Source organism: Perissodus microlepis, chromosome 13 (genome assembly GCF_051167445.1).
Source record: "Perissodus microlepis isolate ML-2025 ecotype Zambia chromosome 13, ASM5116744v1, whole genome shotgun sequence".
Lineage (NCBI taxonomy): Eukaryota > Metazoa > Chordata > Actinopteri > Cichliformes > Cichlidae > Perissodus > Perissodus microlepis.
In genome coordinates, this window is record NC_140473.1 from 8,682,782 (window position 1) to 8,707,493 (window position 24,712).

Consider the following 24,712-nt stretch of genomic DNA (forward strand, 5'->3'; position numbering starts at 1 on the left):
AAATATAGCCACGTGTCAGCATTTATAATTAGGCTGTTCAACTAGTACACTGTTATCCCTCTGTCACTCACAGCTAGAGAACAGAGTTCGCAAGAAAAAGTAATGCCAAGTACCATCTACATTACCTGTTACACCGAAACAAAGTGTGAGAAAGTACTATAACACATGCGCCGCTCGCTGTCACCTATTGTATATTATACGACTTTTAAACCACGTAAAATAAAAATATCCTAGATTTCCTAAACTCGGCGTCACATCACAAATAACAAAAAAAAAGGGAAAGCTGCACTTTCTAAGAGCAGCAGCCTTGCTTCTCCGTCCTGCTTTTTAAGAGACTACCTATTAGCTTGGTGCTACTGCAAATCTACTGCTAACATGCTACATTTGCATTGTTACACCCAAGTTAAACATTGTTGTCCTACAGAAAAAAAACATTCAACAATAACCTTAACTGATTTATTTTACAAGCCTTCTTCCGTTTCCCAGAAAGCAAAAGCTAGGCTAGAAGCTAACGGCTAAAAACTGAGCTAGGTCAATAACCTTAAACCTATCTAAATGATGTCAGGCTAACGCTAAATAATATTTACACTCGCAGTGTGCGTGCAGTCTATGTAACATACTCAAATACACTGACATTAGGGATAGGTGCAGTGCAAAAAACAGCTAGCCGGCTATTATGCCAGAAAGTAGACGGAGCTAGGTCATTAGCACAAGCCAGTTCAGAGAACCCCGGCTATCCTCCACACAGACACACATATACACACACTTCATCCCCAACTTACCACGAGAGAAGTTTCCCGTTTGGCTTTTACAGTAACCACAGCGGTAGCCATCTTCTCCACCGAAATATTCTACTATAGTGTAAGACTTATTTCCTGCCATCTTTAAGATCTAACACAGCTGACAGCTGAGACAGGTGACCGGGCAAGCCTTGCTCGACATGTAACCCCGCCCACCGCAAATACGTCATCAGTTGTGCGTAAAACAAAGGGAGTTCTGATAAAAGTGTTTAAGTGTTACAAGTAACACTCTCAAAAAATGAAACAGCTTTTGTTTTTTGGATCAAAATAAACATAATGCATTGCAGTGCATTCTGTAGAAATGACTTTATAACTTCATATTTAAGAAGAAGAAGAAGAAGGCAGGGGAGAGGATGAAGGCATGTTCAGAGGCCTGAACATGTTCTGAATGTACGGTTTGGAGACAGTGGCACTGGCATAAAGATAAGGGCTGAAACTGGAGGTGGCAGATGAAAATGCTCACTTTCACTGACAAAGATATACAGATTTACAATCCTGTCTATCAGTGACAGCTCAGGTTGAGAACTTTAGAGATAAAGTTTGGAGAAGAAGGTTAAGATGGTTTGAACATGTGCAGAGGAGGGGTAGTGGACATACTGGACAAAAGATGCTGAAGATGCAGCAGCCAGGTAACAGGGAATGAGGAAGCCCACAGACTAGGTTCATGGATATAGTCAAGCAAGACATGCAGTGAGTTGGTGTGACAGAAAAGGATGCATGGGACAGGATGAGAGGGAGGCAAATGATCAGTTGTGGTGAGTCCTAACATTAGTAATCAAAAGAAGATTATTTAAAAACTCAGTTCTATCAATTAAATAAAGTAATAACTGAAATCAGGCTGTATACCAACAGCTGCTTTTCCGCTCTTGAATTAAACATAGTATGGATTAAGTAAACTAAAACAAAAAATTACAAAAATAAAGACCTTCATTGGGGGGGGGGGAATGGGCAGATTTTTCACCGAAAGCTTTGTGACACATAAAATTCCACGAGTTATAATTAAAGAACTGTACACCATATTTATTAAATTATCTGTGCAAAGAGGAAAGACAGCAAAGTAAATCCAAAACAAGATCCTGCATAAACAAGACCAAGGGAGAGTTTGCATGTAGAAAAATAACTTAGAAAATCACAGCTGGAACAATGATTTAGTTTGATGCAATTATAAAAATGGCGTTGAAGTGAAAAGCGCTTTGTCCATTCCTAAGTTCTGTTTTACTTTTACAGTTTTCTCTCATTTAGCCACCAGTCAATTTTCTTGGGTTTCACATGGATTCATAGGTTCACAAAACCAGGATATTGGTTGTCTGATAAAAGTTGCCTCCATTCTTCCAACCACCCAACAAAACAGACCTAAACAGGATTGTGAAAGCAGCTTGTGAGTTGAAACGCTACAGACAGACACAAACCTCTAAATAAACACGTGACTTTATGTTGTTCAGTGGTTTCTAATTGAAACTCCCCTGGGGCACAGGGATGTTTTCATGAAGGTATTTCATGCTGCCTTGCTCAGAGAAGTCAGCCACTGTGTGTCCCTCCCCTCGAAGGACCCACTTGGTGGTCAAAAGTCCCTCCAAACCTACAGGTCCTCTGGCATGTATCCGTGCTGTACTGATACCAACCTCAGCTCCTGCAAAATAAACAAAGTAAAATTAAATACCTTGTTTTATTTTCAACATAGTGGTAGTTTAGGTTCACTTGAAGGTAAATACATACCAAGGCCAAAGCGGTAGCCATCAGCAAAGCGAGAGCTGGCGTTCCAGAATACACAGGCGCTGTCCACCTGTTGCAGAAACTGTTCGGCTGTTTCTTCATTCTCAGTAACAATGACATCAGTGTGGGAGCTGCCGTATTTGTGGATGTGGTCCACAGCTTCCTGCATGCTGTCAACCACCTCAATGCAGCATTCCAGGTCCCCATACTCTGTCCTCAGAGACTTGACCTCAGATGGGCTAAAAGTTAAATAGGATGCGAAGCGAGGACCAGCATGAATCTTTACCTGTAAGAAAGCAATAGCCAATAGTTTGTTAAAGAATAAAAAACAAACAGATGTAATTTACTGTATTTATGGACGTGGGTAAAGTGTTAAATTCTCTTGCTGTTTTTCCTATTTCTGAATCTCATTCAAAGCATAAACCCAAATAATCCTGTTTCTTACTTGCTCTGTTCTCAGCAAGTCAATGATCTGGTCAAACACAGGAGTACGCAGCAAATCTCTGTGAATAAGAAGAGTCTCCATGGCATTGCAGGCAGCAGGGTAGTCACATTTAGAGTCTTTGACTGGAAAGAAACACAGTTTGTACAATCATTCAAAACCAGTCAGTTTGCATTAGTGATAAATTTAATAGACTGGAGCTGAATGCAATTAAAAACCTACCAATATCAAGAGCTTTGTCAATGCTGGCATCACTGTCGATGTAGACGTGACAGATGCCCTCACTGTGGCCCAAAACAGGAATGCCCTTGGCTGCCCTCTGGATTTCCCGGACCAGCTGAGACGAGCCCCTTGGAATGATCAGGTCAATCATCTTGTCCAGTCTGCACAGATCCTCAACTTCCTCACGTGTGCTCACCTACAGCACAAATTCTTTTAGTGTATCGCAACAAATAAAATACTACCAGGAAACTAAAATTATATTTCTATAATGATTTTTAGTCTTACCAGTTGAATGGCATCTGCTACACCATGAATGGAAAGGGCCTCTTGAGTGAGTTGATGTAGAATTTTGTTGGTGTTGGAAGCTTCTTTGCCACCTTTCAGGAGCAAAGCATTTCCGCTTGCAATTGCTAGTGCTGACACCTGAAGTATAGCATTTAAAATGTCACTCTTTTTGAACACATATAAAACCAAAGACTTTAAAAAAGTATTCAAGACTGCCTAGAGATGGTCTGACCTGTGGCAGACAATCAGGGCGAGACTCAAAGATGACCAGCAGGACACCGATGGGGACCGTGATCTGTTCAAGTTCTAGGTTGTTGGCCACTCTAGTCCTCCTCAGCACCCGGCCGACGCTGTTCCTGGAGGAAACGGCGAGCTGACGCAGGCCAATGGCAAGACTGTTCAGCTTGGCTGTTGACAGACTCAGGCGATTGATCAGAGGCTGGGACAGACGACCTATAAGAGTAAAGTATGAATAAAAATGCTGGCGCATCAATCAATAAAGAGAAACGTGCTGCCAAGCAGGAATAACTGCTCCGCTACGCCACACCCAATGACTCCTACCAAAGTAGACTACAATGGTATCTGAGTCACAGATCTCAGGTATGGATTACGCTAATCCGTGTGCCAGCTCTCTGCCTCTGTACCTAATGTTGTTGCTAGCTCCATGTCTTTCCTGTTTGCATTAAGAATTTCTTCTTTCTTCTCTGTAAGGAGCTCAGCAAGACAGCAGATGATCTCCCCTCTCTGAAAAAACAAACACATAGATGTGATCAACACAATTCAAAATTAATTGACACTGCTGTCACTACGACGTAGAACTTATTTAATTTGGTGACCCTGTGCAACTAATTAGGATCATTTTTTTCCCCCCTTTACCTGTTCAGGGAGCAGAGAGGCCAGGGTTCTGCCTGCATGTCGTGCCATCTCTGTCTGCTGCTCCACAGTTGGGCCTGGTGGTGTCAATAACACCAACATCAAGCATAAATCCTCAAACCACAACAAAAAGATTCAAATGCTCTGTCTGAGTGGTTTTACCCAGTACCTGCAGGTTTCACTTCAGAGAAAAAGGTGCCAACTTTCTTCCCTTCCACAATGTCTGTGATGACGTGACCGGTGACTTTTGGATCTGTGCCATTGGCAATGATTACTGAGGTGCCACCCTGCAGTGCCCAGAGGGCTGCTTTCACCTGAGCCACACAACATGATTTAGTGTAATGCAACATTTTCATTACTGAAAGAACTCTGCCTCTTCATATAGTGAGATGAACTATTATCTGTCACACTGACCTTTGCTTCCATGCCGCCGATACCAACTCTGGATTTAGTCCCATATGTGATAGATTGTTGGTCTCCGGGATAGAATATATCAATGAGCTTGGCATCATCTGTTCCTGGCGGACTGTCGTATAAGCCTGAGAAAAAAATAAGAAAAATAAATCACACATATATAGATATCTTCCGATTTAACAAAAACGCAACCTGCCTGTTTGTATAAAGTCTTCTATTAATGTCTAACTACCTGGCAATCATTAATGAATAAAAGCAAAGCATCAATGGCATATATGGCAGTTGCTGTAATACTATGCATAATAATAATAATAATAATAATAATACAAAAGATTAGAATTATCAATATAAATCATTTTCACTTGTACAAATACAAAGAAATTGTTGGTTAATTTGGTCATTTGTTTTCATTTCATGCATCTTTCATATAGTTTTAGGTAACTGGTTCACATTTATTATACATACAAACATAAACATAATCTACACATTTACACAAATAACATACTGGCCATTACTGTGATTCTTAAATGCAAATTAAAGAAAATATTATTTAAATAGTCATATCTGTACCTTGGACATCAGACAGGGCAATAAGTAGGTCTACTTTCATTTCAACAGCCAGCCGTGCAGCTAAGCTGTCGTTATCTTTGATGCTTATTACCTGAAACACAAACCAATTTTTCATTAAGCAAAAAACACCGTGCAGGTCAGTAACAACTTCAGTTGCTACTACATTTCAAAAGCTTCCCTCTTCCCTCAAGTGCAAAGGAAACTTTGCATGCAAAAACAGGTGTACCCACATTTACACCCTGTAGGTCACTGTTGGGAACAGGGGGTGGAACAACAGCATCGTTCGTGTTAATTATAGGGACGATATTCATACGCAGCAGTTCATGTAGCGTGCTGTTCAGGTTCCGGCGCTTCTGTTCATCATGAAAGTCCAGATTGGTGACCAGAATCTAAGGAGGTGGAAAGAAATGTGAAGTAGTATGTGACATTTTAGTCAAATGCTGTAGGTATTTTATTCTATGCCAAACGTAGAGCACATACTTGTGCAGTGCAGATGCTGTATTGGGTGAACATAGCTTCGTACAGCGCCATCAGACCGCTCTGCCCAGCAGCAGCACAGGCTCTTGCTTCCAAAACTGGGACTGTCTGAAAGACAGTGAGATTTAAACAAAGTCAACAAGATTTAGAAAGAAAGAAATCAGCACACTGTTATACAGTCTACATTTACAAAATAGTGGGTCTAAGTTCCTTCTGTTAAAGCTTATTCACCATGTCTTTCAGTTGGTTCTGTCCAGAATGCAGAGCTTGTCTGACACTCTGAGACAGCAGTATCTCATGTCTCAGTCGCTGCTTCCCAAATGCCACAGCACCACTCGTAACAATCATCATCTCCCTGCCTTGATTCTGTAGCATGGCCACCTGATGGAACACAGAAACAATAACATTTAAGATCTCTTTTCTTTGGAGCAGTCATTCCTCTATAAAAGACACTTTGTATCAACATTATTACCTGCTCTACTATTGAAGCCAGTCGTCCCAGTGCCAGACCACATTCATCTCCACGCGTCACCACAGCGCTCCCAAGCTTCACTACAATGCGTTTGGCTTGCTTCAGCTCACTGCGGTGTGCAAAGGACTTCCCATGGGGTCGAGGGAGAACGACTGCGGGGAATAAAGAAAACAGTCACATTTTAACAGGCATAGGCAGCCGAGGAAGAACCAACACATAGCGAAGTGATCCTGAGATTTAGGGCTGTTCGATATAACGATATATATCGGATCACGATATAAAAACATCTATGTTTCATTTTACGCTATCGTTTGTTTCGTGGTGTCGCAAAATAAACTGTTTACGGCAATATTTTTTCATCGTTCTGATGGTCACTGTAGTGGCTATATTAATTTCTTAAAGTTCTCTCTTTCTCTTATATGCCAGGTGCTAAAGAATAAACCTTAGACTCAAACGTTAGAACAGGCTTTTCCCCGCAGCACGCCGTGTAATAAATACAAAGAAAACGGCGGCTGTTACAACTTATGTCTAAAAATGTATAGTTTCATGCATCTGTTAAAACATTCGACTCCGGATAAAGGACGCGCAGCTGGAAACACTTCACGCAAGTCGAGCTGCCCGAGATTCACAGAATTTACAGAAAATTTTTAATTTTTGTGAGTTATATCGTTATCGGGACGATAGAATTCTTATATCGGGATATGAGATTTTGGTCATATCGCACAGCCCTACTGAGATTTGTGTACAAGCCTAGTATGATGAAGCATTTGGCTGATCACTTACATTTAGCCTGGGAAAAGGCTCTGATGTAGACTGGGCACACATTTGATTGCCATGTTCTGAATGGCAGAGGAGAGCAGGAAGCCAACCTGGCAAACATGGCACTGAAAGTTCAGGACCACTGTGATGAGCACAGAAAGCAATGCATGGTTAGTCTAACAATGGAATAGCATCAAATTAAATAAGCAGCTTCTGGGTAAAACAAACAGGCTTGACGCCAACGTTTTAAATAGATATATGGAGTTTTGCTGTCGCTTGAAAGCTCTGCCTCATGTGTCTTCTTCTTATCAGTGTTATGCGATATTTGGACTTGACACAGTGACCCATTCAAGATTGTTTTGCACCAAGTTAGCTTAGAAAAATACCAGCAATAATAGGCAGGGCGATAGACTGGGCGCTTTTCACTTGTATAACCTGTAATACACATGAACGAACTGCAGTTTGCATGGTACTTTATCAGACTATAGCAGCTACGTGTCGAGTACTTCTGTCAAAACATACCTAGGTTAGCTAACGTTAGCTAGCTTTAGCTGTTGTGAGCTGCCTAACTTGGCTCGGTTTTCGACAGAACAGGCGGAAGAGGTTTTTTTTATAAAAGACTCCTTACCCAGCGAGATGGAGACCTGGAAAGCCAACCACAGCTACACTAATAAGTGAACGGCGAAATGAAGACACGTATTCAGTGAGAATCGCAGCGCTTCACTGCCACATCCACAGCCCACGTTGTGTGGGAAGTGCCGTAATGCTATTCACGAACGACGTGTACATAAAATATCGGGAAACTTCAATGACATAAGACGTTGGTTTACGCAAGAAAGTTTTAACGTACGCCTGAATTTTATTTTATTTTTTGTGAGTGAGCACGGGTTGCACAAGTACAGAGACGTCGAGTGACAGTACTACAGACACTTAATGCTGAAACGAAGAGTGGGTTGTGTAAAGAGTGCAGAACAGTTTTATCAGCATATATATATATTTAAATGCACCATCTATAACACAGAGAATGTAGGCTTTTGCGATATATATTATGATATTATTGTTATTTATAATTACAAGTAATAGGCATATATTAAAAAGTAATGTCGTTTCTTCTAGGGGCAATATAACATCGCAATAACATATTTTTTTAAAGGGAAATATTTTGTAATGTAATTCTGACAACAACAAGCGCGACTGTAAACAACTAATATCGCTTTTTTCAAGTTTTCGAAATTATATATTAACAAAATAAAACAAGCTTCGCTTAAGTACTCACGTGACTTCCGGGCGACTTCCCGGCTCTTTTTACACCCGGAAGAGCAAGCTCTCAAGTTGATATTACTTTATCACACACCTGTGCTCAAACTAAAGAAATTTCACACTAAATTGATTCCATTTTCCTGTCATTTTCTTATTAAATGACCCTGCATTTTGGACTGTTGACTTGTAATTTAATCAATTTCTTTGAAACTTTGCCATTAATTTGTGTGTCAACCATTTGAACCTGCTAGTGAAGCAAAAACCCAAAACAAACAGTCTTCAGTAATGTGACACTGAAGCCACGTGAGTGGCGTTTGTGTATGCCAGGACAGACCTGTGAAACATTAATGAGCAGGACAGTCAGAAGCACAGTGCACACTGAGCCACCATAACAGCTGTACACAGACCTATGGGGACCATGGAGGAAACTTTGAAGTGTCCTGTGTGCCAGGATTTCTTCATTGATCCTGTGACGCTGCAGTGCGGGCATGACTTCTGCCTCACCTGTATACAGGCTGTCTGGGAAACCGATGTGTCTGATGAGGGGCCTTTCTTCTGCCCGGAGTGTCAGATATTTCTCCCCTCTGACCTCACTCTGAAGATAAATGCAGACCTTCAGACCAAAGTAAAGGACTTCACCACTAAGACGCTGTCAGCAGCAGAGCGACAAGCAGCAGCTTCAACTAGTGAAACTAAATCATCATCAACTATCTGCTGTGACCACTGCATAGAGATGCCATCAGTAGCCATAAGAACATGCCTGACTTGCGATGCCTCGCTGTGCCAGGCTCACGCCCTGCTCCACCAACAGAGGTCTGCTCTAAGGGAGCACACAGTGGTGGAGGTGACCAGTGATCCACTGTCTCTGAAGTGCAGGGAGCACCGCGATGAGCTTAAGCTCTTCTGTATGGAGGAAAAGGTACCTGTGTGCTGTTTGTGTGTCCTGGTTGGCACGCACAAACATCACAAAGCCTCTCAACTGCATGAAGCCAAAGCAGACTTTAAGGTGATTATTATAATCTCTTTTCATTACTTGTGAGGAATATTTATCTATTTTCTTCCTGTTGTTTTTTGTTTGTTTGTTTGTTTGTTTGTTTGTTTGTTTGTTTGTTTGTTTGTTTGTTTGTTTGTTTGTTTGTTTGTTTGTTTTACCAGAGGCATGTTGTATTTCTGTCTCTAGAGTATGCTTGAGACCACAATGAACCAGCTACTAAAGAGGAGAAGTGAAGCCGAACATGCCATCAAAGACCTGGAGTCACTGTATACACAAACAGTGGTACAACCAATACAGAAATCACACTCTTAAATTGCTTAACTTTTTAAATTGATGGAAGCCATTCTTGTTTGTCTAACAATGCATTTATCTCATAGACCTCTGCTGCAGAGTTTAGAGAGAGAATCTCAGACAAGTACAGCAGAATCCACGTCGTGCTGAATGGCGATGAGCGTCTAATGATGCAGATTATAGACGCAGAGGAGACATGCATGACAGAGTGGCTGGAGGCCCAGAGGAGCATCGTAGAGGCTCAGATCAAAGAGATAGATGCATTCAGAGCCTCCAGCAAATCACTTCTCCAGGAAACCAATGATCTGCGGTTTCTGCAGGTAGGTTTACATGATCACTTACCGTGACCAGAAGTGTAGCACAAATATAGCTCAAATGTTTCCTGTTGTTTTCAAACAGCAAATCACATCACAGAATCTTTGGTGAGTATATTGCTGAGTCCAGTTTGCAACCTGAAATTGCCCATGCTTTACGCTGCTCCATATAATTATTCACTGAGCCTTCCTGTGGTATGATTTTTATTTTTATTTGCAGTGATCCCTTGGAATTTGTTCAAATCCGAGAAGTAAACAGAGACCTCTGTGACCCTGAGAAGCTGAGAACAGTAGAGAGGCTGGTGGATGAACTCTCGGTCGCTCTGTCCCAACATTTTCCACGAATGTGGTCATGTTAGTAAAGCTTTTTTCCTTTGACATTCTAAATCCAACTCTCATTACCATTATAACTGTGTACTAAGTAAATATTTGTATTTGCAGACTTAAGTTCTCCTCTTCTAGACTTCAAAACAGCTCATCCAAAGCTGGAGTTATCCCAAGACAGAAAACAAGTGTACTGGAGACGCCAACCTTTTGGTGAAGGACAGAGCCCTCAGCCATATGACTCACAGTATAGCGTCCTTGCTCAGGAGAGTTTTACAGGTGGCCAGCATTACTGGGAAGTCATTGTCCAAGACAAGCCCTTCTGGATGATAGGTGTGACCACGGGGTCAGTCGATAAAAAAGCCAGTTTAAACCAGAGTTCTTCCAGTCTGGGTGTAAATAACACATCTTGGTGCATCTACCATGGAGACGGACAGTACCTGGCGTGCCATGATACTCAGGAAAAGCAGCTGTCAGTTGGAAAGAGAGTCAGAAAGCTAGGCATACTTGCAAACCTCCAGAAGGGGGAGCTGTCATTCTATGATGCCAACGCTATGAGGCTGCTTCACTCCTTCTGTGTGCAGTGCACAGAACCTCTCTATCCCATTTTTAACCCATGCATTGATATGAATGGAGTCAACACACAGCCTCTTACCTTGTTTTGGATAAAGGACCCCTGGGATTGGAATACACGTGAGGAGAAAAGTGAACTCACAGGAACCATTTAACTGCCTCTGTGGGATGCAGAGTCACTGATCAAATAATTATTTTAAGTGTAATTTTCCATTTGTGCTCACATAAAATTACATTGTGAAAATGTCCAACGTGCTGTACAAATCTAGGTTGTCAAAAATATTGACTACCACCAAGTTTCCGTGATTGGCTTTGACTCTGGTAAAGCTACAACGGCTTTTAACGAATATACCTACCTCTAACGTCTTGCTAAAATTAGGTTATATAATAATATATGAGAAGACACATCTGCAGACATATCCGTACCGTGACTTTATAATGTCAAGACTAAAGTTATGTAATCATTGCAGCACTGCCGTTTCTGCAGTTGACATGTACACTAAATATTTCATTAAGTGGTATCAGGTTCAAACAGTGCATTTGTTCTGTGGCAAAGTCGATCTCTTTCTGCAGCTTAGCAGCTCTCATGTGTGCCTTGATGCAGTTCATAAAGTAAATGACCCGTGTGTAAACTGCTCATCAGACCATGGAGGACATGCATGCCTTTAGTCTCACATGTCAATGGCCCTACAGAGTTGTTGCCCTGCAGCAGACAATACATTGAGGTCAAATAACACGAACAGTAACGCTATATGTCTAGAAAAGATTAAGACACTTAACAATCTGATTTACACAATTCTTTGTGCATCACGCTTTTGCTCATTGTAAATAAATACTTTCTGCAGAAGAAGAAGAAGTCTGAAAGTTCACATTTAACACAATTAGAAAATATAACTCTCTCTTTTTTTGTAAACAGTAACATTATGCACCCATCACAGGGTTTTGAAAGTTCAGCCACCCTAGGGCTTGGTGAGGACATACAAGAACAACACAGCACATCAGAAAGAAGAAGCATTTATTTGCATCATGTAATAATTCTGCCACAACTTTAGGACATTTTCAGTTCAGTGATGCAACTTGCCCCATTTTCCAGAGGAAACATGGTATAGCTACTTATATTGTGAGATTTTCTTTTCCATTCTTTGTTTCTCACATATACAGCCACTCAAACACACTGTGCTTAATTAAAAAAGTAATTCAAGCCTTTGGGTTTTTTCCATGCATGCATCATTTATGTTATAACAGCGGATTTCAGATTTTTCCATCTTTTATGTGTAACTGATAAGACAATCCAGCTAATATCCAGTACATTTATGAATAGTTTGAATAATCATATAATTTGATTACATTTTAGGAAAAGTGTACAGTGTGTAGTGGTTGGAGATCTGGCGGGCATAGTGAGAAACAAAGGTTGCTCAAGGAATTGCTCCTTCAGTATTTGCCTTGATCCAGTCCAGGAAATGAGTGACCCGTGTGTAGACCCCAGGCTTGTTCTTCTTCCCGCACTGGTCTCCCCAACTCACCACTCCATAAACAACATTAGCGTTGTTCTGCATACACGTCAGTGGTCCTCCAGAGTCCCCCTGAAACAAAATTGTACAGCTGACTATATGCTACTACTGGAACTAATGTAATAACTTTCTGTAGATGCGTTAGTAATATACACGTTATAACAGCATCAAACCATCAAATGTCCTAACCTGGCAGGAATCCACCCCTCCCTCCAGGTAGCCAGCACAGAACATGGAATTGTCCAGCATGTTCCCATAAACAGAAGGATCAGAGCACTTTTCCTGGTTGATCAGCAGGACATTGGCCTCCAGCAGGTGGCTGGAACCATAATTAGCTGCAAAGATAATGCAGAAATATATTAGGGGGTAACCCTTGTTTCTTTTTTTCATATTTCATGCCCACTTCCAGAACAAAATGAGTGAATGTTCATCAAAAGTTACTGAAGGTGATCTCTGCCTGTAAAGCTAGCTTCGGATACCACTGGAAAACCCAGAACCTGTTGTAATGGTCGTCTGACCACATCTGCATTGATATATTGAGGTGTCAAAACTTGTCATTAAGGAGAGGTCATCAAATGTTGGAAAAGAGTTCAAGCTTCATTTAAAATAGAAAATGTCAAGTGTTTATCAAATAAGCCAAATTATGTACATAAAAAATGGCAACCTTTTTGTAACCTTACATACATTGCTCAGTAGCACCCCATCCAGAGATTTTGCACTCCGTCCCATCAGTCAGTGGCGCATTTGGTAGACAGGCTGTTTTCACAAACTGGGTCTCATTGGCACAAAAACCAGGAGTCCCACTCAGCTTCAACAAGCCTTTAGGAATATGTGTGAGATATAAATGTCACCACAAACTCAAAGAAAGAACATCTGAACAAAATGACAGAGACATTTGAGACAAGTATCACCTATATCATTGTAAACAGCTTCACTAGTCTCCCTGTAGTTTGGATTTTTAATAGTCCTTTCGACAGGTATGGTCTGAGTTCCGGGGTCTGGCTTACTCACTGAGAGACTTCCAGCCAGCACCTGCATGTCCTTGTTTGGTTCACTGTGCAAATAAAAAACAAAAGGGTTCAGTCAATATTACGTTGTCTTACTTGTAATCTGCCATTAATCTGGTTCTTCAACCTTGCAGCCTTACATGCAGTGTGCAGCTGTCAGCACCCAGCAACTTGCGATGAGAATTCCTCCACAGACGTGTCTGAATGGCTGAGCGGAGCCCGTTGGCTTCACTTGCACAGAAACCTGCCAGGGTATAGCTCCTGAACTGACTTTCAGACCCCCAAAGATTCGGGTAAGAGCCTTTTTTGGCTGAGGTATGCCACAGGTGGCAAACTGTTTCGGTCCAGTAGTCGGAGGGAGAGGTGTCGCAGAAGGGTGGATGGGCTTCCCAGTTGATGGTATGGCAGTTGCTGGCAGCTTACCAGTAGGGTCTGGCTGCGGTGGTTTAGGCTGTGTCGGTTCTGGCTGTGGTGGTCTAGGCTGTGTCGGTTCTGGCTGCGGTGGTTTAGGCTGTGTCGGTTCTGGCTGCGGTGGTCTAGGCTGTGTCGGTTCTGGCTGCGGTGGTTTAGGCTGTGTCGGTTCTGGCTGTGGTGGTTTAGGCTGTGTCGGTTCTGGCTGCGGTGGTTTAGGCTGTGTAGGAGCAACCTCAGTCGGCGGCCCATCTGAAAACACAGATCCAAGAAGATGGCACAGATGTTTTGCTGGCAACACTCAAGATCAAAATGTTGCCCATCACTTTAAAACTCACGTGTTGATACAGGACATTTTGGCACATCACAGTAGTCCCACAGTAACCTGTGGCCTCTTCTGAAAAAGCACCAGGGCTTTGGCTCTCCGTCAGGGTTCCTGAATCAGAAAACATGTCACTGAGACAGACCTCTTATAGGTGTTTTCTGCACATTGTATAAATGGAGTTACTTCTGACCTGCAGAAGTTGTGAGGGCCAAGGCCGTCTTTGTCCTCAAAGGAGGTGAAGGGATTAACACCCGATGCCAGGATGAAGTGGGAGTTCCAGTAGAGGCACTCATCACCATCATCCGTCTCGCTCACATTGCCACGATATGACTCTCCATCGTCCACATAGCAGTCGTTTGGACCTGAGAAATGTAAATTACTCAGTGAGTAAATGAATTATGATAAATATATATGAAGAAAAACAGTAGAATGAATTATTTACCAACATGGCAGAAATGTCCTCCGAACCCTTCGGGGCAATGGCAGTCAAAGTCATTTTCATCTCTGATGCATGTGCCACCATTTTTACATGGATTAGGATTACAAACTGAAACTTTGGAGAACAATAAAACAAAATTTAGGCTGTTGTTCAGTAACTGCTAAAATCCTCACCAAAGAGGAATTTGGGCTTTTTAAAAAAAAAAAAAAAAATATATATATATATATATATATATATATATATATATATATATATATATATATATATATCAACATACTAGTTTTGCAGTCTGGAGGCTGAAAGGGTCGCTTGCATTTGCACTCATAGTGTGGAGGAGTTGAAGTCAGTACACATTCGCCATGCCCGCATTGACCTCTATTACAAATTCTTGGACCTTAGAGAATAACACCATTAGGATATTTTTAATAACATTAATTCAGTTTGTTTTTTTACACTTTGCATATATATATATATATGTAATTTGACAAAAGAATGGAGAGAAGGGATTTTTTTCTTCACACCTCTCTCGCATTTTTTTCCCTGGTAAGGTTTGGGACAGTCACATTTGAACTTTCTCCTGCCTTTCTCCTTACACACACCATTGTTAAGGCAAGGATTTGGGGTGCACTGGCCTGAGAAATAAAAAATGACAACACTCCGTAATGTCAAAATTAAACCTTTCCTCTGTAGCATTAGAAGAAAACATGCCACAGATTTGCATGAGACATTTGTTAGTATCTTACCGTCTAGGTCCAGAATCTCAAAAAGCCAGTCTGAATGACCATTTTCATCATCCTCATCATCCTCATCCACAACCTTAAAGAAGACATCTAGAACAATACTTTCCTTTAGATTTACAGTTTTAATTCTTTAAATACTACATTTCAAACCATTTTCTATATATGTTACAAAAGCAACATAAAGGAGTACTAACCCTCAATTATATCTTTAAACCTTCCTTTCGGTCTCTTTTTCTCATGTTTCCCTTGTCTTTCAGGCAGTGCAGAGTCCTGATGTCTGTCTTGTCTTTCAGGACGTGAAGACTCTGGATGTCTGCCATGTCTTCCAGGATGCGAAGAGTCCCGATGTTTGTCGTGTTTATGTTTCAACTACATTTTTTAAGGAATTGCAGATGACAGCAAAACATAAGAGCACGTACACATCCAAATAACTATCTCTATCACGCTATATATTCATGTCTATCTGTCTATCTAGCTATGTGTGGCTAAAGCTATTGACTTAACCTTTTTAAACAGAAAATGCCACAATGTAAATAACATGCAACGCATGTGATTATTAAATTCAGTTAATACATACTTCAGCAGGTATGAAGAGCACTGCTAAGAAGAGACAAAGGAAGAGGAGCTTCAGGTTCATGATGGCAGTTGACCAGAAGACATGTAGGAGAGTAACATGAGAGTGAGCTGACTGGGGGAGCCCTCGCACTTTTCCAAACATTTGGTAAGTACACTAACCTTTGAGTTAGCCCTTTCTTTCTGTCTTTTTTTTTCTTTTTTTGTTTTTTTTGTCTGGCATCCATCCGTGTTGCTGAGTCAGTTGTATTGATTATAACTGAGCTCTTAGATAGTTACCTTTATGATCCCACATAATAGGAAAAATTCAGCTGAGTTTACCAATCGCTTGTGACAAACACATTTACAGTCAAAAAATATCTTCCCCCAAATGCTGACTTTAAGTTACTATATCTACATGAATGTTTTCCATGTAGTTTTGGTTACATAAGTACAGTGTAAAACATTACATTTCAGGAAGTGTGGTCAAATAAATTTACTTGATTGGTATACATTCATGTTTATACCAAGCATATTTTTCTTAATGATTAATTGTTTAAATAAATGAACATTTAAAATTTATACATTTCAGCTGCATTAAAAAAAATGTCTTAATGTTTAATAAGGGCAAAAAATCTTCTTTTTTTAGTCTAATGGAGCATAATAACTGTGTCTGCCAGCCTGGACAAATTCCTCACATCAAAAAATGTTAAGTGAAATAAAAGATAATCTGCCAAGCACACTCAGGTGCAGAGAGCATGTTTGCTTAGGACTGACTGTTTGTTTGAATGTAGACTTTGGATCCACACATAGGTTCATATCAGGATAAATACCAGTGTGTGCTTTTACTAAAATCATAATTCACTGAAATAGCTGGCAAATCCAGCTGATCCATAATGTGTTAGTAATGCTGAGGACTTTCCCCTGCTACATGAAAACCTCATGCGATACCCAAACAGTTACTAAACAGATTAGTACCTGATATATTTTCTTAGACTTTCACAAAGAATGATGCTCTTGCTTTAGTAACACCCTGGTTTTAATTTGAAAGTCTCAAGGTCTAAGTGATGGACATGCATGATTCCCACAGCCTTAACTGTAACAACCGTAACAGCATCACACTGAAATATTATTGTGAGCACAGAAAGCATTACACAGCCTGAGCATTAACACTGTCAGAATGTTGCACAAGCTCACAGAGTCGCTTCAAACTTCATAATCTCTTTATTTTAAAAAGTCGTTAGTTACAGCTTTAATATTTTTGCCTTATTGTGGAGTAGAAGCTTAAAAAGTAACTGTTCAACAATTCTTCTGTGAAGTAAACCGGAGATCCCTGTTGGCAGATGAAGGGTTACAGATAACAATAGGTTTTGCATTGTTGCCATTGTGGTCATGACCAGGGCAGACAGCTAAGTAGAGGCAGTCTGAGAAGGTTCCCGTGCAGAAGGCAAACAGGGGTGTCATTTTGTCTGCCTCGAGAAACATCACCAGCCCTGCAGGAAAACTACACAAAACACCAATCCGGCAGAAACGCTTCGTGAAAGGCAGCTGATGCGGAACGCCTCCATGCCAGGCCGTATACTCGCCATCAAAAAACTCCACACACCAGGACTCAGGCCCGCGGCCGAGCCAGCAGTCCTCAGTTGTGCCCTTCCGAGGAATGTTGGGGTAGGTGACACCGAGCTCCCAGTAAGTCTTCCCAGTTACATCGATTTCCCAGTAATGGCGACCAAAGCTGAAGCCCTGCAAACTGATGACATTGAGGGTAGTGTCAAAGCGTCCAGGTAAGTCAGGAAGTTGCTGCCAGGTGTCCGTATATGTGGCACTATCGCCTTGAGGAGAGATGATCAGCTTTGGGTGGGCGGTTTCCGGATCCAGGCACACCTCGCTGGAATCTGGAGATATTTTACATTTTGGAATTTAACAACATTTTAACTCAATGTTTGATTGCAATTACAAATAATATAAAAATATGTAAACTGACAGCTCTTGATGAGTTTCTTGATCATCGGGGTCTGGGAGCAGACAAGCAGGAGCATGTTATTGGTGAGGCTGATGATCTGCTCAGCTTTAGCTTCATCCAGGCTCACACTGCTTGGGTCTGTTTGGTTTAGCAGATCAATCACTCTAGTGGAGGCACACAGTAAGTAAAAAAACATATATATCATCTGTTGGTACGTACAATAATGAAGCTTATTTCTATGATAGATTATAATTAATTTCCCTACCTGTCTGCTGTTTCCATTTCTTCCTCTTCAGGGTATAAAAAGAACGACTGGGGAAAAAAGAAAAAAAATAATCTAGATTATTTTTATTTTATCAGATTTATATTTTTGTTAAGACAGGAAACATAACATTTCCAGTTATATCTGGTCCACTGGCCATTGTCAACTTTTTCACCATTGTATCAGGCTCTGTGTCCGTTTGGTCCAGTGCCAGAGTGAGTCTAGCCAGGTCCTGCTCTATCTCCTGGATCAGAGAACAGTTCCTCTCCATGAGCTCATCCAAGGCAGAGACAGCAGCTCGCTCTTCCATCTCCAGGTGGGACAGGGTAATCCTCAGGTCCTCATCCAGGACAGCTTGGATTTCTTGATATTTCTGAATGATACTCTTCCTTATCACTGAGGACTTTTTCTGAGTCGGGCATAAATATTTAGAAGTTAATTGCAGCCCTGTCACGAGTAATTATTTCACCTCTCTGTTCTGTGAACGGAACGAAACTCACTGTGATTTCTGACTGTCGTGCCGCGAGTTTCCTCAGCCTATATTTGACTGCTTCTCTCTGCTTCTTTAGACACTCTTGGTGCTTTCCCAGTGTCTCCTAAAGAAAGGGTTTCACACATATTGAGAAAACCTCAGTTGAAGCTAACAAAGTGGATCTGGCAGTGAAGTGCAGCTGCAAAAGCAGAAGCTCATTATGATGCAATGATAACGGCAACAAAGCAATGACCGACAGGAAAATACTTCTATCAGCCATGATAGCCTTGTTTCAGTCTTGTTATAGTATGAATCATTGTATGAAAGGGTTAGGATTACGAACTTTTACAATATGCTGATGACTTACTTTTATACTTATCATGTGCTTTGGCAAACCTTTGTTATAGTTTTGCCATCACAATGTTTCTCACACATACCGTACCTTCACACAGTGGGTTCATTGCTTCTTTTTCTTGAATGAATTAGAGAAAATGAAGTTCTCTGCAAGGTCCAAGTAATTGTTACCATTATTAGCACCATTACTTGTTTAAAGAATTGAACTACTTTTCCTTTTTTTCTTTTCTTTTAGCTCTTTTCTGTCACTCCTACATGGATGATTTCAGGTATGGTAAATTTGTATAGTAGCTTCTTGTTTCAGTTTTCTCCCAGTCGTCACTGGGAGGCCCCATGACCTCTAAACGCACCATATAGTGTTTGTAAGCTGTCACCTCACATTAAACTCAAAGGAAAATCTGATATATAAACATGTCCGGCTTGATTAATTCATTTGTTTCTCACCTCTCCTTCTGATTGTATTTGGCCTTCCTCTGGTTTAGACCCAGAATTGCCAAACCTCCGATTATGATGAAATTCCTGGGGGTGTGCGATATGCACCTTGAATGTTCTCATTCGTTCTCTTAATGTTTTTTACACTGTTAACTTATTATGACTGACTTTTGAAAAAGAGCACAGCTTTTGGTTAAATGAGTACTTAACTGTTATTTGATGTACGGTACACATACTGTATATAGCCCGGTGGCGTTTCCTATATTTCATTTTTGTCTTTATGGAGTTTTTCTTTAGTTTTGTCACTAATCTAATGCTGTAAAAGAAAACAAGAATCAGAAGTGACTCGGACTGTTGGGAAATGGTCTTCATTTCTGCTTACAGCACTCAGCCATACCTCGCAGTGCCAATTTGTTTGTAAATTTATGTAAATATCACTAAAAAAAAATACACATCTCCTCTGTGGCATGTGACACTGCAATCCTTCATTTTTATCCCATAATAATATCCCTCTCTGACTGAATGAGGCCACACTGAAGTTTTCAAATGTATGCACAAGGGATGCATTAATACTTAAGAGTTATACTGTTTGACTTACTGAAATTCTTCTTGTTATAAACTATTTATTCAAAGATGTGTGTAATCCATTTAAAAAAAATCATTTTGATGTTTGTTTTATTTGTTTACAATATTTGTAACTACAAATTGTCCCATGCTGTGTACAAGTGTTTCCTAAAGAATGGTGTAGTTGATGTTTGGTTACTGTGCTGAATGATGAAGGGTTGACACCAGAAGAGTCAATCAATCAATCAATCAAGGCTTTATTCGCCACATGCAGGTTGCCCTGCAGTGAAATAGGACCCCCAGTGATTCGACTCCGGTGAAATAGAAAACTTCTCACCTTAAATGTGAACACACAGGCCTCCGAGAAGAAGTCAGTCACGATAAGCTACTCGTATAAGTGCAATATGACATGAATGCAAACCCAGAGAGGAAACAATTTATAAATAGGTTTTTATACTTAGACGGATTCCATTTCTCACCATGTGGTATTCTAAAATGTATACAATACATTCACCAGCCACTTGGTTGGGTTCACCTGCTCAGCTGGACGTTAACGCGAATATCTAATCAACCAGCCACATGGCAGTAACTTGGTGGATTTAGGCATGTATACATGGTCAAGACGACCTGCTGAAGTTCAAACAGCATCAGAATGAAGAAGAAACATGTTTTATGTGAGTTTTTGAACATGATATGCCAGACACGCTTGGCTGAGTATTTGACGAAACTGCTCGTCTACTGCATTTTCCCATGAAACCATCTCTAGGATTTATAGAGAACGATCCAAAAATGAGAAATTTTTCAGTGAGAAGCAGTTCTCTGGGTAAAAATGCCTTGTTGATGTCAGAGACGAATGTTCAGACTGCTTCAAGCTGACATGCACACAAATACTTGTTATAACCAAATTATGCAGAATCAAATCGCGGATTGCAGCAGCAGAAGACCACACTGAGTGCCCCTCCTGTCAGTTAAGAACAGGAAAAAGAGGCTATAGTTCACACAGACAAATGATATCTGGTGTGATGAGTGTCAGTTTCTGCTGTGACATTTGGATTTAATGTCAGAATTTGGTATAAACAACAATAAAAGCATGAATCCATCCTGTCTTTTATCAGTGATTCAGGCTGGTGAATGTTTACTGGTGTGTGAGCAATATTTTCTCTGCATACTCTTAGCCCCTTACTACCAGCTGAGTGTTGTTTAAACTCCACAGCCTACCTGAGTATTTTTGCTTTATTGTTCCTTTATGACCACGGTGTACACATCTTCTGATGGCTGCTTGTAGCAGGATAACAGACCATGTCAGAGAGCTCAGATGATCTCAATCTGGTTTATTAAACATAACAATGAGTGTGCTGTACTCATATGGCCTCCACAGTCACCAGATCTCACTCCAATGGAGCATCTTTAGGATGTGATGGAATGGGAGATTCACATCATGGATGTGCAGCCCACAAATCTGCAGCAACTGTGTGATGCCGTCATGTCAATATGGACCAAAATCTCTGGTGAATGTTTCCAGCAGCTTGTTGAAGTCAAAAGAGGGTCCAACCCAGTACTAGTAAGGTGTACTTAATAAAGTGTCCAGTGGGTGTATATCTGTTCAGTGCATAACCCACAATAATATATAAACCCCTCCAGTAAAGCAGTCAAAGTCAAAGCTTGTGTAACCCAACAGAGACTTAGCTAATCAGAGTTTGTTTAGGTCAGTGGACGCCACCATCTGATTAAAAGTTAGTCCAAAAATGACTTCTTAACCTGCGTTACATCACTGAGCTCGTGTGTTTATTGGTGAAATGCAAACAAAGAAAAACAAACAGAAAAGAGGCGGTGGGTACCTTTGGTTTAGCAGAGGATCATTATGTTTCATGGTGATTTAAAGCTTTATTGGCTTAGAATTCAATACAACAAATGGCAGTGTGGGGTTTTTTCTTCTTTTCTTTTTTTATATAAAACAGTATTTTCAAACACATTAGGGGTTTTAGCTATTTGTCACTTACTTTGCTTTTGATATGGCATTAAAATATAATACGATTTGTACTTCCAATCCATGTAAAGGGAGAGTGTCTGGCCGTGTTTATGAGAGCCTGAGAAGAGAGACATTTTTTGTCAGGGTCAAACGGATGTTCAGTGCGTAGCCATGGGAAGGAAACTAGTGATATGTGGGTGCTTGGATGATGCAACAGCTGTTGGGTAAGCTAACTGCTTTCCCAGTGACTTTTTCTTTTTAATTCAAAGACTCACTGAGCCAATTCTTGCAAACTTTGGACTAAAACCTTTTCAGCCCAAGCGAGGGTAAGCTGACACATGTTCAAGCTACGAGCATGGACATTTTGTAATGAGCGCCATGAGGTTCTACTGTACTTACAAAGTTCCACAGGAATCAACAGCGAGAGAAATAGTAGGAAGAAACGAGCAAGAAAGAAAAGAAAAGCGGTTCCACTCGAAGCAAAGCAAGAAGTAAAACAAGCGCATTCAAACCAAAGAACATGACCCTGTTCATCGTCCAGTCTCATTCTTTGTCATTTTTGAACGCGGAAGAGATTCCTGCTCATCGTTGACAGTGCAAGTCTAACAGGACAAGTCTTTCAGTACATAGTCTCAGGAAGCATCAGAGCAAAGAGTCCAGTTCATGGCTTCCGTGATTATGTCAGGTTAAAACAATCAAATTTAAAAAAAAAGAAAAGAACAAAAAATATATATAGAAGAAAAGGAAATAAACCAAAACCTACATCTAGATTACAGCTGCTGTGTGCTATCTGAATGTACAGAAAATGCATGCGGCTCTGAGTGCTAGAAGAGCTTGGCCTTCTTTTTCATGTCGTTGCGTTTCCACAGGGGAAGCCTGTCAAACTCCTGGATCTCCATTCCAAAGATGTCAAAGAACGTTTCAGGTGCTAAGTGGCGCTAGAAGTGAGAACAAAGGTGGAGAAAAAACAAAAGGAGGGGAGGGTGGGGGGTGTTCTCAGTTAGCACCAAAGCCATAAAAAAAGAGGTCACAACAGAAACGACAAGAAGCAAATGGATACTGCATATTCCTCGCTACGGTCGTATTTGTGTAACATGCTCTTTACACAAAGCAGAGAAATGCAGTATTAATTGCAGAAGGTCAGGTGGAAAACCGATACCTCCAGTCTGGTTCTGTCCACATCCCTGGGCAGTTTAGCTCTCCCTCTACTGGTTATCATGAGCATTTCATAGGGATACACCTTCAGGAGGAGACATTCATCAGTGGACAAGTCAGATTTACAAGCTTTTGAGTTCAGCTTCAGAACAATTTACAAACCATTTTCATGAAACAAAACTATAAAATTGGAACATTTTAGTAATTCTACTGCGACACAGGGAGCACTGGGTGGGAGAACAGGTATGTGACAGGAGGCTGACTGGGTTGTTGTATTTTTTTAAGTCACTGGGGAAATGCAGGTGCTATGACGTGTGCACTTTCTTTCACTTTGGGTGCCGAAACGTGCAACAGATTAGGGGGAAAACATGGAAACAGAGTTACGTAACAGGCTGTAATTTTTAGATTAATTTAAAGCAAACTAAAAAAAAACAAAACTGTAATGTAGGCCAAGTAAATCCACATGGGTATGACTGTCCTGGAAATCTAAGGTGTTTGGATTTTTTTTTTTTAAATAGCTAACTCCTTTGGTGCAAGAAGAAATTGATCACATTCGATGATAAGCAACTAGAAGTTCTTTGAAGCCTCTCACCAACTCATATCCACACAGTAATGCATATACGCCATTATATACTACACAGTATATAGTGATATGAGTTGTTTGGATGACAATTTGGGCGTTGGATTCTCTACTGTATGGTGCATACAGTATCCAGCCACTTTAAATCAAAGCTATGTGCAGATGAGCATGGAGAAGCCGGCATGCTAAGCGCTAGAGTGACTCGGCAGCTCCTAAAGCAGCATGCTGAACCCGGCTAAGGTGAGCCTTTCACTTCCTGCAAAAGTATTTCTTCCACCAATGTCCCCACACTACAGGGTTTATGCCATATCGCCTCGGACGTTTTTGTTTTTTTATCCGGATGAGATTTATTACAGTAAAAAAAACTCTATTGAAGAAGTGAACAATATATAATTTCAAAAAGAGATCTATCTACAGTATGTAGATTACAGTGTCATCAGTACAAAAAGAAGAAGATACTTGCTTTCGGTTCCAACATATTAGGCATAGATACTCCCCTGTCCATCCTTGCAAGTGCTGCACGGCCATCCTTAATGTGCTAAAGAACAGAACATACACAAATGTAATATAGTGGAAGGGGACTGCAGGGATAATGGCATGAATATGTCCACTAATGACAGTGGGCACAATTTTCACTGGATGGAGCAAGTAGCCTGGATAGTGTTCGGTACCTTAAGTAGTATTTACGATGGGCAGTCATTTACATGTTTTCTGAATGACTACGTTCCCTCAGGTGAGTTTTAAAATGACACAGCTACATACTGAGTTTAGCTTTGAGTCATAACACTGATAACACAACACACAGAACAAGGCATGAGGCAATGACTGTATATTGGACTTCTAGTACACTGGTTCAGCTACCGGGCTGTGCATGTTTGATTCTCATATTCGAGGAATTTGAAATCGCTCATGCCCCGTAGCTGACAATAATCCAACAGTGATGCAAGCATGTAGCAGGAGTGGGCGGTGTGCATTCAGGGCAAAATTTTTCTTGGAACCCACGTGCAAGCAAAATGTGTGATGCAAGATGAGGAGGCATGCCATGTGAAAAAGCAGATGAGGGACATACCTGAAACTCTGCAGGACAAAATGGGACAGAGAATGAGACTCACAGTTAATGGTTTTGCTGTCAAGTCCCCTGCCAAGCTACTATTTACAACACTGCTGTCCTTTGATGACACACGCGAATCATT

At 40.8% G+C, this 24,712-nt stretch overlaps 6 protein-coding genes across 22 annotated transcripts in view; 1 reads left to right on the forward strand and 5 right to left on the reverse strand.

The window, feature by feature from the left end:
• Nucleotides 1-969, reverse strand: part of ate1 (arginyltransferase 1) — a 51,780-nt gene extending 50,811 nt beyond the window's left edge. For 3 of the 4 annotated variants that reach the window (XM_084947930.1, XM_084947928.1, XM_084947932.1), the window contains exon 1: nt 783-969. In XM_084947930.1, coding sequence (XP_084804056.1) covers nt 783-882 — 100 coding nt within the window. In that variant the 5' untranslated portion in view covers nt 883-969. The remainder of the gene's footprint in view (nt 1-782) is intronic. The other variant, XM_084947931.1, reaches the window with a different exon arrangement.
• An 830-nt stretch (nt 970-1,799) lies between these two features.
• On the reverse strand, nt 1,800-7,798 carry LOC146374651 (delta-1-pyrroline-5-carboxylate synthase-like). Its single transcript, XM_084947927.1, has 17 exons — nt 7,656-7,798; nt 7,052-7,169; nt 6,269-6,420; nt 6,028-6,177; nt 5,800-5,904; nt 5,550-5,708; nt 5,320-5,410; nt 4,750-4,874; nt 4,505-4,649; nt 4,339-4,412; nt 4,107-4,206; nt 3,695-3,915; nt 3,463-3,600; nt 3,178-3,373; nt 2,959-3,080; nt 2,517-2,799; nt 1,800-2,430 (listed from the first exon to the last, which is right to left on the reverse strand). The coding sequence occupies exons 2-17, from the start codon at nt 7,146-7,148 to the stop codon at nt 2,249-2,251; spliced, it is 2,340 nt and encodes a 779-aa protein (XP_084804053.1). The 5' UTR covers nt 7,149-7,169; nt 7,656-7,798; the 3' UTR covers nt 1,800-2,248.
• An 898-nt stretch (nt 7,799-8,696) lies between these two features.
• Nucleotides 8,697-10,938, forward strand: LOC146374652 (E3 ubiquitin-protein ligase TRIM39). The gene is made up of 6 exons (XM_084948324.1): nt 8,697-9,293; nt 9,468-9,563; nt 9,659-9,892; nt 9,972-9,994; nt 10,107-10,240; nt 10,328-10,938. Exons 1-6 carry the CDS (start codon nt 8,697-8,699, stop codon nt 10,936-10,938), a joined length of 1,695 nt encoding a protein of 564 aa, XP_084804450.1.
• Nucleotides 10,939-11,781: 843 nt separating this feature from the next.
• Nucleotides 11,782-15,949, reverse strand: LOC146374653 (factor VII-activating protease). The gene is made up of 13 exons (XM_084948895.1): nt 15,794-15,949; nt 15,411-15,585; nt 15,220-15,306; nt 14,998-15,108; nt 14,754-14,870; nt 14,480-14,590; nt 14,228-14,399; nt 14,051-14,148; nt 13,442-13,964; nt 13,206-13,348; nt 12,979-13,113; nt 12,484-12,629; nt 11,782-12,366 (listed from the first exon to the last, which is right to left on the reverse strand). Exons 1-13 carry the CDS (start codon nt 15,932-15,934, stop codon nt 12,199-12,201), a joined length of 2,127 nt encoding a protein of 708 aa, XP_084805021.1. The 5' UTR covers nt 15,935-15,949; the 3' UTR covers nt 11,782-12,198.
• A 1,024-nt stretch (nt 15,950-16,973) lies between these two features.
• Nucleotides 16,974-18,607, reverse strand: LOC146374654 (zinc-binding protein A33-like). The gene is made up of 5 exons (XM_084948901.1): nt 18,494-18,607; nt 18,169-18,402; nt 17,997-18,043; nt 17,753-17,895; nt 16,974-17,663 (listed from the first exon to the last, which is right to left on the reverse strand). Exons 2-5 carry the CDS (start codon nt 18,301-18,303, stop codon nt 17,068-17,070), a joined length of 921 nt encoding a protein of 306 aa, XP_084805027.1. The 5' UTR covers nt 18,304-18,402; nt 18,494-18,607; the 3' UTR covers nt 16,974-17,067.
• A 2,971-nt stretch (nt 18,608-21,578) lies between these two features.
• Nucleotides 21,579-24,712, reverse strand: part of ablim1a (actin binding LIM protein 1a) — a 41,863-nt gene continuing 38,729 nt past the window's right edge. For 9 of the 14 annotated variants that reach the window (XR_014801997.1, XR_014801992.1, XR_014801990.1 and 6 more), the window contains 2 exons: nt 22,944-24,596; nt 22,684-22,722 (listed from right to left, as the gene is read on the reverse strand). Coding sequence is in view for 3 of the 14 variants with exons in the window: in XM_084948892.1 (XP_084805018.1) it covers nt 22,609-22,722; nt 22,944-23,024; nt 23,983-24,057; nt 24,589-24,596 (278 nt within the window). In the remaining 11 variants the exon portion in view is untranslated. Of the gene's footprint in view, nt 22,723-22,943; nt 24,597-24,712 lie in introns of all 14 variants that reach the window. The other 5 variants (XM_084948892.1, XM_084948891.1, XM_084948890.1 and 2 more) reach the window with 3 other exon arrangements.